Genomic DNA, 13771 nt, shown 5'->3' with positions numbered 1-13771 from the left:
TATAAATGACAGACAAAAGAGGACCCTCAACCAGTCCCTGTGGAACACTGGTGACAGGTCTCCAGTCTGAAAAACAATCCTCTAACTTCCACTGTCTCCTGCTGTTAAGCCAATTATGTATCCAGTTAGTTATCATGTGTAACGATCTGTTGGAAGTCACTGTCTAGACTAACACAGGAGTGGATCTAACAGGATCAGTCAGGGCAAACACAGGAAGTCCAGAACTTGGGGATATGGGGTAGGCAACTTAGGATTGAGCTGAGGAGACATTTCTTCACCTAGATAATGGGGAACACGTGGAATTTTCTGCCACAGAAAACACTGAGGCCAGAACATTGAAATGCTTTCAAAATGGATGTAGATATAATTCTTAAGACTAAAGGGACCAAAAGATATGGAGAGAAAATGGGAATAGGGGACTGAGATGGATGATTCACCATGATCACATCAAAAGAGGGAGCAGGCTCAAAGGGCCAAATGGCCCACTCTTGCTCCTATTTTCTCCATTACGACGATCACATCCCGAGGAACAGGTGACAGCTGCACACCTCAGGAGCAGAAGGTAGGGATGGAACAGAATTGAAGGCACGCTTATAGGGCAGAGGAGGATGGAAAGTCTGCACTAAGATTCGGCTCTACCAACACCATTTCAGGAACATTAACAGACAGATGAGCAACTGAAGCATTAAGCAGACATTAAGCAAGGTGATTTGAAAGAGGAAGAGCTGAGAGCAAGAAAGTTAAGGAGGGAACTCCAGAGTTTAGGGCCTGAAGGTATGGCGGCCAGTGGTGGAGTGATCAAAGCAGGTGGCACAAACAAACCCAGAACTCAAGCAGCATTAGCATCTTATTGGACTCAAAAAATGTTTTTTTTCCACATCTGCAGTCAGACCTGCAGTGTTCCTCCAAAACTTACTATTTGCATTTCAGATCAAAATGTCAGCATCCATATTTTGCTTTTATTGGAGGATTGGAACGATTGGAGGGTTATAGATATATAAGAGGTACAGAGATAGGGAAAGGGCTTAAGTCACGGAGAGAATGGCATGTGGAAGCTTGATGTATTTTTAACTGGGAGATAGGGGCAGGTGTTGAACCAAGGCAAGTTAACAAATTCCTCAGGCATAACTCTGTTCACCAAGTTAACCTTGATGTATCGCAGCCTATTCCTCAGTCAGTATTTCCTCCTGGCATGACAATATCAGCTCTTCCATCAACTCTTCACAGATTTATGACTGAAAATGGAAAAACTCTTATCCAGAAATATTTGGAGTTCACCAAAGTCACGCCTGGAGATTTCAAGACTAACTTCACGTGTGCTGTGCTGAATCCCACTGGAAGTTCAGTGAAAACCATCACCTTAGGTAAATGAACAGCAGGTGGCAGAAATGCTAGCAAGTGAGCATCTTCAGAATGAGCTGGTCGTAAAGCTCATCAACTGCAGTGGAAGGAAAGAACATGAATTTAGCAGCAACAGAATTGCAATATTGCAGAGGCAATGCAGCACAGTCAGTCATGTAATATAGGGAACCGAGGTGGGGTGTGGCAGTGTTCGGTTTAGTTCAGTTGACTGGACAGCTTGTTCACAAAGCACTATGATGCCAACATTGTTGGTTCAATTCCCATCAGTAGCTGAGGTTACCATGAACAACTCTCCCTTTCAACCACTCCCGTCACCCGAGTCACAGTGACCATCAGGTTAAATCACCACCAGTCATTTCTAATGAAAGACAAGCCATATGGTCTGGTACGACTATGGTAATGACTAGGGAAATGGGACAATTTATGAAATAAACTCGATCTGCAGTATTGGTTAAGAGCTTGGTGTGGTGCAAACAACAGAGACAAATCCTCTGCTCTGCGTCTCAATGGTCTATGAAATTCCCAAATCTCTGCAGCAATCCAAAACAATGGTGCAGCGCCCCCTCAGTGCTCACCCTCTGACAGTGTAGTATTTGCATAGCACTGACTCTCTTAACTCTTTGCACTCCCTCAATACTGACCATTGGACAGTGCCACATTGCCTCAGTAATCACTCTCTGAATTGCTGCACCTCCTCAAGTCTGACCACTCGACAATGCAGCATTCCCTCAGTACTAACTGACAGTATAGCACTGTGACATTGTACTGACCGCACAGGATTCTCCCTCATGAGTGTTCACCGATAGAAAAACAGGTGGTGGGAGAAGCTCTGATTTTTCACAAGCAATATGTTACAGATCTACTATAACTGCACCTGCGCTTTCCAGGCTCTGTGAATCATTCTCCCACTCCCCTCTATCCCAGTGAGTAAAAAGTGAGGTCTGCAGATGCTGGAGATCAGAGCTGAAAATGTGTTTCTCCCCTCTATCCCAGTCATGATAGAGATATATGATTTTAATGTTGCTGCACTTCAATTCTTTTTTGGATCTGAACTCATTTTCTTGTCAAATTGGATTTTGGGGAATCCAAGATGGAGGACTGTAAAAATTTCTGGCAGTAACAGGTTGCTCCTTTTTTGAGGTATTTCAGGTGTTAGAGGTGATTTCCTCAAATTTCAGGAGCGGCAATTACTGTTTTATATGCTGTTGCATTGTTTTGGAACTTTAAAGAAAAGGTCAAAACAATGGCACTTTTAAAAGGGAGACTAACAGACACAGACAGCATATGCTGAAAATGTGTTGCTGGAAAAGCGCAGCAGGTCAGGCAGCATCCAAGGTGCAGGAGAATCGATATTTCAGGCATGAGCCCTTCTTTAGGACTCTTCGGGCATGAGCCCTTCTTCAGCCGCAGCTACACTGGCACCACCCCCCACCTTTTCCTCCGCTACATCGATGACTGTATCGGCGCTGCCTCGTGCTCCCACAAGGAGGTTGAACAGTTCAGAAAAAAAACCTCTGCCCAAAGACAGCACAAGGTCAGGTCAGAGCAAGAGAGAAAGAAACCCATACTGCTGATACAGCAGTCAACCTGCACAGTTACTGCTTTTGCTGTTGAATTCATGTATCCCTGGACATCAGTGTGTCTGGGCAAATTAACAAACAGTGAAGTTCACAACTGATCTTGAAGGAACCTGTTTGGGAGAGGTCACAACACAAAAACAGATAAATGAATAACTTTAAAGTATAGCCTTGCTGTTAATCTACAACAGTGAGTAGAGTTGATTCTTTTGTGATTATATGTTTTATTGAGATATGTCTTTTGATTAAATTCAAAAATATATGACATAAGTATTAAGTTAGGCTGGAGCAGTGTTTTGTAGAGGAATAAGACAGTGCTATTTTTTGGGTCTGTGGATTGGAAGCAGCAAAAATGGCCCTTAGTATAGTGACATGCTCTTCTTGGCAGAATTTAGGGAGAGTTTACATGTTATTAGGATTATATCTGCAATAAATGCCATTGGTTGTGAATCCTATCAGATCGAATGGATTGGTTGGAGTGACAGGTAGAGGCAATGAGGAATTTACAAGAGCAAGGAGGTGTGATGGATGGCAGTTATAGGAAGGGAGAAACGTCACAGGTCGAGTCACATAAATGGGTTAATTCCAGGACAGGTAAGAGAGGTACACAGGTAGTGCAGGAGTCTTCTGTGGCTATCCCCATTTCAAATAAGTATACTGGGTTGGAAAATGTAGGGGATAATGGATTCTTAGGGGAATGTACCACGAACAGACAAGTTTCTGGTATCGAGACTGGCTCTAATGCAATGAAGCGTACATCATGTTCCAAGTGATCGATTGTGATAGGTGTCTCTCTAGTCCGAGGCACAGACAGATGTTTCTGTGGCCAGCAGTGAAAAATCAGAATAGTGTGTTGCCTCCCTAGCGCCAGGATCAAGGATGTCTCAGAGAAGGTGCAGAATATTCTCAAAGGGGAGAGGGGCCAGCAGGAGGTCATTGTACACATTGGAACCAACGACATAAGAATGGAAAAACTTGACATTCTGAAGGGACAATATAGAGTTCGGCAGGAATTTAAAAAGGAGGTCCTCGAGAGTAGTGATATCTGGATTACTCCCAGTTCTATGAGCGAGAGAGGGTAGGAATAGGAGGATAGAGATGAATGCATGGCTGAGGAGCCGGTTTAGGGGAGAAGGATTCACATTTTTGGATCATTGGAATCTCTTCTGGGGTAGAAGTGACCTGTACAAGGATGGATTGCACATGAATTGGAGGGGACTAATATACTAGCAGGGAGATAGTGTGGAAAAAGCTCAATCGCAGACTGGTACAGTTGGGAAAAGGAGCAAGTCAAACAGTCAGGGCAGGCAGGGACAACACAGAGAACAAGATAGGACTGATAAATTTAACTGCATTTCCTTCAATACAGGAGGCCTAATAGTGAAGGCAGATAAACTCAGGGCATGGTTAGGAACATTGGACTGGGATATCATAGCAATTACAGAAATGTGGCTCAGGGATGGACAGGACTGGCAGCTTAATGTTCCAGGATACAAATGCCATAGGAAAGACAGAAAGGGAAGCAAGAGAGGAAGGGGAGTGGCGTTTTTGATAAGGGATAGCATTACAGTTGTACTGAGGATGGTCCCGGAAATACATCCAGGGAAGTTATTTGGGTGGAACTGAGAAATAAGAAAGGGATGATCACCTTATCAGGATTATATTATAGACACCCTAATAGCGGGAAATTGGAAAACAAATTTGTAAGATCTCAGTTATAGGGTGGTTATGGTAGGGGATTTTTACACTGCCTATTTTTGGAAAGTTGAGGGTTGAGATGGAGAGGAATTTGCTAAGTGTGTACAAGAAAGTTTTCTGATTCAGTGTGTAATTTTACTTTCTAGAGAAAGTGCAAAACATGACCTACTCTTGGGAAATAAAGTAGGGCAGGTGACTGAGGCATCAGTAGAGGAGCACTTTGGGGCCAGCGAGCATAATTCCATTAGTTTTAAAATAGTCATGGAAAAGGATAGACCAGATCCAGAAGTTGAAGGTCTAAATTACAGAAAGGCCAATTTTGACAGTATTAGGCAAGAACTTTCAAAAGCTGATTGGGTGCAGATGTTTCTTGGTAAAGGGACAGCTGGAAAATGGGAAGATTTCAGAAATGAGATAACGAGAGTCCAGAGACAGTATATTCCTGTTAGGGTGAAAGGAAATGCTGGTAGGTGTAGGGAATGCTGGATGACTAAAGAAATTGAAGGTTTAGTTAAGAAAAAGAAGAAAGCATATGTCAGTTATAGACAGGATAGATTGAGTGAATCCTTAGAGTATAAAGGCAGTAGGAGTATACTTAAGAGGGGAATCAGGAGGGCGAAAGGGGACGTAAGATAGCTTTGGCTAATAGAATCAAGGACAATCCAAAGGGTTTTTACAAATACATTAAGGACAAAAGGGTAACAAGGAAGAGAATGCAGCCCCTCAAAGATCAGCAAGGCGACCTTTGTGTGGAGCCGCAGGAGATGGGGGAAGATACCTTATGAGTATTTTGCATCATGTTTACTATAGAGAAGGATATGGAAGATACAGAATGTAGGGAAATAAATGGTGACATTTTGAAAAAAAAAGTCCATATTACAGAGAAGGAAGTGCTGGATGTATTGAAATGCACAGACATGGATAAATCCCCAGACCCTGATCAGGTACCCTAGAATTCTGTGGGAAGCTAGGGAAGTGATTACTGGGCCCCTTGCTGAGATATTTGTATCGTTGATAGTCACAGGTGAGGTGCTGGAAGACTGGAGGTTGGCTAATGTGGTACCACTATTTCAGAGAGGAGGTAAGGACATGCCATTGGAATTATAGACCAGTGAGTCTGACGTCGGTGGTGGGCAAGTTGTTGGAGGGAATCCTGAGGGCCAGGATGCATGTGTATTTGGAAAGACAAGGACTGATTAAGGATAGTCAACATGGCTTTGTGCGTGGAAAATCATGTCTCACAATCTTGAGGTTTTTGAAGTAACAATGAGGATTGATGAGGGCAGGGTGGTAGACATGATCTATATGGATTTCAGTAAGGCGTTCGACAAGATTCCCCATGGGAGACTGATTAGCAAGGTTGGTTGGCACAGTGGTTAGCACTGCTGTCTCACAACGCCTGAGACCCGGGTTCAATTCCCGACTCAGGCTACTGACTGTGTGGAGTTTGCACGTTCTCCCCGTGTCTGCGTGTGCTCCGGTTGCTCCGGTTTCCTCCCACAGTCCAAAGATGTGCGGGCCAGGTGAATTGGCTATGCTAAATTGCCCGTAGTGTTAGGTTAGGGGTATGGGTGGGTTTCGCTTTGGCGGGTTGGTGTGGACTTGTTGGGCCGAAGGGCCTGTTTCCACACTGTAAGTAATCTAATCTAATCTAAGGTTAGATCTCATGGAATACAGGGAGAAGTAGCCATGTGAATACAGAACTGGCTCAAAGGTAGAAGTCAGAGGGTGGTGGAGAAGGGCTGTTTTTCAGACTGGAGGCCTGTGACCAGTGGAGTGCCACAAGGATCAGTGCTGGGTCCACTACTTCTCATCATTTATATGAATGATTCAGATGTGAGCATAAGAGGTACACAGTTAGTAAGTTTGCAGGTGACACCAAAATTGGAGGTATATTGGACGGCAAAGAAGGTTACCTCAGATTACAACGGGATCTTGATCAAATGGGCCAATGGGCCAAGAAGTGGCAGATGGAGTTTATTGAAGTGCGAGGTGCTGCATTTTGGGAAATCCAATCCTAGCAGGACTTATACATTTAATGGTAAGATCCTAGGGGGTATTGCTGAACCAAGACATCTTGGAATGCAGGTTCATAGCTCCTTGAAAGTGAAGTCATAGGTAGGATAGTGAAGAAGGCGTTTGGTATGCTTTCCTTTATTGGTCAGAGTATTGAGTACAGGAATTGGGAGGTCATGTTGCAGCTGTACAGGAATTTGGTTAGTGCACATTTGGAATATTCCATGCAATTCTGGTCTCCTTCCCATTGAAAGGAAGTTGTGAAACTTGAAAGGGTTCAGAAAAGATTTACAAGGATGTTGCCAGGGTTGCAGGATTTGAGCTAGACAGCAAGGTTAAATAGGTAAAACCAAGGACTGCAGATGCTGGAAACCAGAGTCGAGATTACAGTAATGTTGGAAAAGCACAGCAGGTCAGACAGTATGCGAGGAGCAGGAAAATCAATGTTTCGAACAAAAGCCCTTCATCATGAAGGGCTTTTGCCCAAAATGTCGATTTTCCTGCTCCTTGGATGCTGCCTGACCTGCTATGCTTTTCCAGCACCACTCTAATCTAGCCAGGTTGAATAGGCTGGGGCTGTTTTCCCTGGAATGTCAGAGGCTGAGGGGTGACCTTAAAAATGTTTATAAAATCATGAGGGGCATGGATACTTCTTCCCTGAGGTGGGTGAGTCCTCCTATAAAGGGCATAGGTTTAAAGGTGAGAGGGGAAAGATTTAGAGACCTAAGGGGCAACTTTTTCACACAGAGGGTACTACACGTATGGAATGAGCTGCCAGAGGAAGTGGCAGAGGCTGGTAGAATTGCAATGTCTAAATGGCGCCTGGATGGGTATATGAATAGAAAAGATTCGGAGGGAAATGGGCCGGGTGCTGGCAAATGGGACTAGATTAGATTGAGATATCTAGTCGGCATGTTTGAGTTGGAGCGAAAGGTCTGTTTCTATGCTGTACATCTCTATAGCTCCAAATTGATTCATGAGATATGGGTGTCAATGGCAAGACCAGGATTTCATGCCTATCTTTAATGGGCTGGCTTGCACAGCTATTTCATAAGATTGATAAGAGTTAATCACTCACTTGTAGGCGAGATTATGTAAGGGTGGCAGATTTTCTTTCCTGAAGGACATGAGTGCATCAAATGGACTTGTGTAAAAAAAAACATGGGGAAGTGATTGTCTGATAGAGTCTTGTGATAATACTTTCTCCAGAGACAAAGGACGTACAAAAAACACTACAGCACAGGCCCTTCAGCCCTCCAAGCCTGTGCCGATCTAGATCCTCTATCTAAATCTGCCGCCTATTTTCTAAGGATCTATGTCCCTTTGCTCTCTGCCCATTCATGTATCTGTCAAGATACACCTTAACTGATGCTATTATTCCCGCCCCTATCACCTCCGCTGCGTGAAGAACTCCCTTAAACTTTTCCCCTCTCACTTTGAACTCGTGACCCCGAGTTTCTTGTTATCCACCCTGTCTACACCTCTCATGATTTTGTAAGCCTCAATCAGGTTCGCCCCTCAACCCCCCCAATGAAAATAATCCTATTCTACTCAACCTCTCCTCATAGCTAGCACCCTCCATACCAGGCAACATCCTGGTGAACCTCCTCTGTACCCTCTCTAAAGCATCCACATCCTTTTGGTAATGTAGTGACCAGAACTGTACACAGTATTCTGAATGCGGCCAAGCCAAAGTCTTACATAAGAGTAAAAAGTGAGGTCGGCAGATGCTGGAGATCAGAGCTGAAAACGTGTTGCTGGTTAAAGCACAGCAGGTTAGGCAGCATCCAAGGAACAGGAAATTCGACAGGAATGATGAAGGGCTCTGGCCCGAAACGTCGAATTTCCTGTTCCTTGGATGCTGCCTAACCTGCTGTGCTTTAACCAGCAACACATTTTCAGCCAAAGTCTTACATAACTCTAACATGACCTGCCAACTCTTGTACTCAAGACCCTATCCGATGAAGGAAAGCCTGCCATATGTCGTCTTGAACACTCTATTGAGCGGTGTTGCCACCTTCAGGGAACAATTGACCTGAACACCCAGATATCTCCGTACATCAATTATTCCCAGGACTTTACCATTTCCATAGTTCACTCTGGAATTGCATCTTCTAAAATGCATCACGTCGCATTAGTCCGGATTGAACACCATCTGCCATTTCTCTGTCCAACTCACCAATCTATCATATTTTGCTGTATTCTCTGACAGTACCCTTCACTATCTGCTACTCCACCAATCTTGGTGTCATCTGCAAACTTGCTAATGAGGCAACTTATACCTTCCTCTAAATCACTTACGTCTGTCACAAACAACAGTGGTCCCAGCACGGATCCCTGTGGGACACCACTAGTCACAGGTCTCCATTTTAAGAAGCTCCCTTCCACTACTACTCTGTCTCCTGTTGCCCGGCCAGTTCTCTATCCATCTAGAGAGTACATGGATCCCATGCGACTTCACGTTCATCAGCCTACCATGGGAACCTTCTCCTCAAATCCCTTACTGATGTCCATGTATATGACATCTACATCCCTTTCCTCATCAATCAACTTTGTTGCCTCTTCAAATAATTCTACTAGGATTGTAAGACATGACCTTCCCTGCACAAAACCACGCTGATAAGCCCATTTTCTTCCAAATGGGTATATATCCTATCCCTTAGTAACTTCTCCAGCAGCTTCCCAACCACTGATGTCAGGCTCACAGGTCTCTAATTACCTGGATTATCCCTGCTACCCTTCTTAAACAAGGTGACAACATTAGCAATTCTCCAGTCCTCTGGGACCTCCTCCATTTTCAAGGATGCTGTAAAGATATGTGTTAAAGCCCCAGCTATTTCCTCTCTCGCTTCCCTCAGTAAGCTGGGATAGATTAGAGTGGTACTGGAAAAGCACAGCAGGTCAGGCAGCATCCGAGGAGCAGGAAAATCGATGTTTCGGGCAAAGGCCCTTCATCAGGAACAACAATCCATCCCAAGTGTCCATGATTGTTCAAATAAAAATCTAAAGGAATTACAGAGCTGCACTGTAGCTATAACCCCAATTTGATGCTCTTGTAAAAACTATATGCAGAATGAGGCATAGAGGCACTACATTCAGGTTCTAGTCAGCACTTAAAAGAGATCCACTGATCCACAGATCAAGAACAGAGAATCCACTTCCTTTTGAACTCAATACAATCCTGATGAAGGGCTTTTGCCTTCGATTTTCCTGCTCCTCGGATGCTGCCTGACCTGCTGCGCTTTTCCAGCATCACTCTAAATTCTGGTTTCCAGCATCTGCGGTCCTTTTTTAACCTGGGATAGATCCCATCTGGACCTGAGGACTTGTCCACCTTAATGCTTTTTAGAATACACAACACAATACACAAACCCAGTTAATGGTCTGGGAACTTTGGTTCGAATTCCACTATAGCAGACAGTGGAGTTTTAATTCAACTAAAAATTCTCGAATTCAGAGTCAATTAATGACCATGAAGCTACTGTTGATTTTCCTAAAACATATCTGGGTCACCAATGTCCTTTAGAGAAGAAAATCTGCCATCCTTATCTGGTCTGGCCTACACGTGACTCCAGACCCACAGCAATATGGGTAATGCTTAACTACCCACTGGGCAATTAGGGGTGGGCAATGAATTTCTAGCAAACACCCTGCAAATGAATGATAAAAATAACAGTTTCACTGAGACTAGAATCCAATTCCAGATTTTATTGACTGAATTTAAACCCAAAGCATTATCTTGAGCCTCTGGGTTACTAGTCGGAGTTGGAAAGTGTGGTGCTGAAGAGCACAGCACATCAGGCAGCATCCCAGGAGCAGGACAGTATACAGTTCAGGCATAAGCCCTTCATCGGGAATGTCCATTGACAGTGTCACGATATTACCGAATATTTTATTTTAAGTTGAACTGAAGTTTCTTGGTTCTGCAACCTGATGTAAACCAGTCACTCCCTGCCTGTACCACTGCCTCTGATATCTGCGGTCATCTTCCCAGCCATTCCACGCAGGCCAGGTCAGCATGGCAATAATGTCATCCAGAGACCAGGGCTGGGAACTTTGATTCAAATCAGACCGCAGGAGCTAACAGAATTCCAAGTTTGGGAAAAGATTTGTAGCTCAGGTGCACGTTGTTGTGGTTCTGTTCACCGAACTGGGAATTTGTGTTGCAGACGTTTCGTCCCCTGTCTCAGTGTCATCCTCAGTGCTTGGGAGCCTCCTGTGAAGCGCTTCTGTGATATTTCCTCCGGCATTTGTAGTGGTTTGAATCTGCCGCTTCTGGTTATCAGTTCTAGCTGTCCGCTGCAGTGGTTGGTATATTGGGTCTAGGCCAATGTGCTTATTGATTGAATCTGTGGATGAGTGCCATGCCTCTAGGAATTCCCTGGCTGTTCTCTGTTTGGCTTGGCCTATAATAGTAATGTTGTCCCAGTTGAATTCATGTTGCTTGTCATCTGCGCGTGTGGCTACTAAGGATAGCTGGTCATGTCGTTTCGTGGCTAGTTGGTGTTCATGGATGCGGATCGTTAGCTGTCTTCCTGTTTGTCCTACGTGGTGTTTTGTGCAGTCCTTGCATGGGATTTTGTACACTACGTTAGTTTTGCTCATGCTGGGTATCGGGTCCTTCGTTCTGGTGAGTTGTTGTCTGAGAGTGGCTGTTGGTTTGTGTGCTGTTATGAGTCCTACTGGCTGCAGTAGTCTGGCTGTCAGTTCGGAAATGCACTTGATGTATGGTAGTGTGGCTAGTCCTTTGGCAATTTCATCAACAGATGCCTAAGGGAAAGATAATGGAGCGAGGACATGCCGCAACCCAAAGGACTAGCCACACTACCATACCAAAATCCCATGCAAGGGCTGCACAAAACACTACATAGGACAAACAGGAAGACAGCTAACGATCCACATCCATGAACACCAACTAGCCACGAAACGACACGACCAGCTATCCTTAGTAGCTACACACGCAGATGATGAGCAACCCGAATTTAACTGGGACAACACTACTATTATAGACAAGCCAAACAGAACAGCCAGGGAATTCCTAGAGGCATGGCACTCATCCACAGATTAAATCAACAAGCACATCGACCTGGACCCAATATACTGACCACTGCAAAGGACAGCTGGAACTGACAATCGGAAGCGGCAGATACAAACCACTACAAATACCGGAGGAAAGATCACAGAAGCGCTTCACAGGAGGCTCCCAAGCACTGAGGATGTCACCTAGACAGGGGACGAAACGTCTGCAACACAAATTCCCAGCTTGGCGAACAGAACCACAACAGCTAACAGAATTTATATTTAGTTACTAAACCTAGAATTGAAAGTTGGTCTCAGAGTCCCAAATACCTCCCTTGACAAAGGTGAATCATCAGTCATCAAGAAGGCAGAAGCAGATATAAGGTGGTGAATGGGGATTGAATAAAGAAAAAGTGCTGGGTTAAGGAGACAGGCAGGAATGAGACTGAACTCCTTCCAACAGTCAGCACTGTTTTGAGGCAGTGAATGATTTCCTTCAATTTAGCAACGTTTTAATGCATTTTTAAAATAAATTTTGCAGCAGAGATGCAAGTCGGAGGTTTGACTACAAGCGATCAACTTGAGAAAAGCAGCGAGATTCAATTATGATGTGAAGCTACAGGAATCAATACTGGAAGCACATTTACCTCAAAGACTAACTGGCTAAGCAAACAAGGAGATATCCAAGAACCAATAGCACAGAACATTTGCTACCAAATGCACGATTGTATTACCCATCAACATTAAATAGAGAACAAGTGCACAGTCTGCCTGGCCCAGGACATACTGTGCTTCATTTTAGCATTCTTTCCCTTTCCTGGAGCTTAATAGCTCATTGCATAACAGCTCTGTGCTTAACACACCCCGCCTACAACTTTGGATGCTGTGGATTCAAGTCTCTCATTTGGGGTCTTGAGCACTGTGAATTAGAACTACGCTGAGAGCATGGGGCTAAGGGTATGCAGCACTGTCACAGGTGACATCTTTCACCTAGAAAATCCCCTCAAGCTCTACTGCAAAGGCAAAGGAGCCTTCTGCCGTTTTTATTGTGTACAATAATACCATAAATAAATACTATTGATACACTGAGATCATTACTGCTGTTATTTAATTATGGTACCCATTAATAGTCTACAGACCAAGACAGGATTCACTCAAAGATGAGAGGGGTGGACTCTCAGCCAACGTACAAATGAATTTATGAATTAGGTGGTGAAGGCCACTCAGCCTCTCAAGCACTTTTGGTCATTTGACAAGATCATGGCTGATCTGATTGCTCCATATTCCCTACCTGATGATAATCTTGTTCATAAAGGATCTACCTATCTATACCTTACAATAGTCAGAGTCTGCTTTCACTGTCTTTTGTGCAAGTGTGTTCCTGGGATTTGCCCCTCTGTGAAAGAAGTACAGCAAGATGAACTGTATCTCGTTCAGTGAGCCAGGCCCTTTGGAATGTCCCAGCATGGAAGGAAGCAGTACAATCATTGGTAAAATTTGGCACTTGCTGCCAGCCCTATCAGTGGGCAACACAATCACCTCAGAAGAAAAGTGAGGTGCATTCCAAAAACTTGTGCATAATCTAGGAGGATATTCCAGGGAGAGCTCAGGAGTCAGGAAGGTTGTTTCAAAGGAATTGGTGCAATTGGACAGCCAGTACCAAGGGAACGCTACACTGTTGGAAGACAGAGCAGTGTCTCAACATCTGCCCTCTCGGGAGGGCACAAAGCTCGCACAATCGCTATTTCACAAAATCTGGGGATATCCCTCAATGTCCTCAGCAGCATTTATCACTCATGCAGCATTATTACAAAGAGGTTATCTAGCAATCAGATTTGTCTGTGGGAGTTTACGATGTATAAAGTGCTCATCATATTTCCTACGTTGGTTGTAAAGTGCTTTGAGTTCAACTCAGCTCATGACAAGTGTTATGGAATTACAGGCCCTTTACTCCATTTCTCAGCGAGCCCATTCCTGTTTATAGAAGTAAACAGCGGAGATTCTAGCTCACTTCATAGACTTTGAAGAGACAAAACCCACCCTCTGTTTGTCTTGGAACAGATTTGCTTTGTTAGTGCTGCATTTCTTTGAAGAATTAC

General features: G+C 44.2%; 1 protein-coding gene across 3 annotated transcripts in view; it reads left to right on the top strand.

The window, feature by feature from the left end:
- The window catches only part of LOC132816904 (interleukin-1 receptor accessory protein-like 1), a 29144-nt gene extending 16381 nt beyond the window's left edge, over positions 1-12763 (top strand). For 2 of the 3 annotated variants that reach the window (XM_060826920.1, XM_060826919.1), the window contains 2 exons: positions 1228-1364; positions 12214-12763. In XM_060826920.1, the coding sequence (XP_060682903.1) occupies positions 1228-1364; positions 12214-12281 (205 nt within the window). In that variant the 3' untranslated portion in view covers positions 12282-12763. The remainder of the gene's footprint in view (positions 1-1227; positions 1365-12213) is intronic. The other variant, XM_060826921.1, reaches the window with a different exon arrangement.
- The last annotated feature ends 1008 nt before the right edge of the window (positions 12764-13771 follow it).

This window comes from Hemiscyllium ocellatum, chromosome 6 (genome assembly GCF_020745735.1).
Source record: "Hemiscyllium ocellatum isolate sHemOce1 chromosome 6, sHemOce1.pat.X.cur, whole genome shotgun sequence".
NCBI lineage: Eukaryota > Metazoa > Chordata > Chondrichthyes > Orectolobiformes > Hemiscylliidae > Hemiscyllium > Hemiscyllium ocellatum.
The sequence above is the reverse complement of the archived record's forward strand: the minus strand, read 5'-3'. Positions and strand labels throughout refer to the sequence as shown.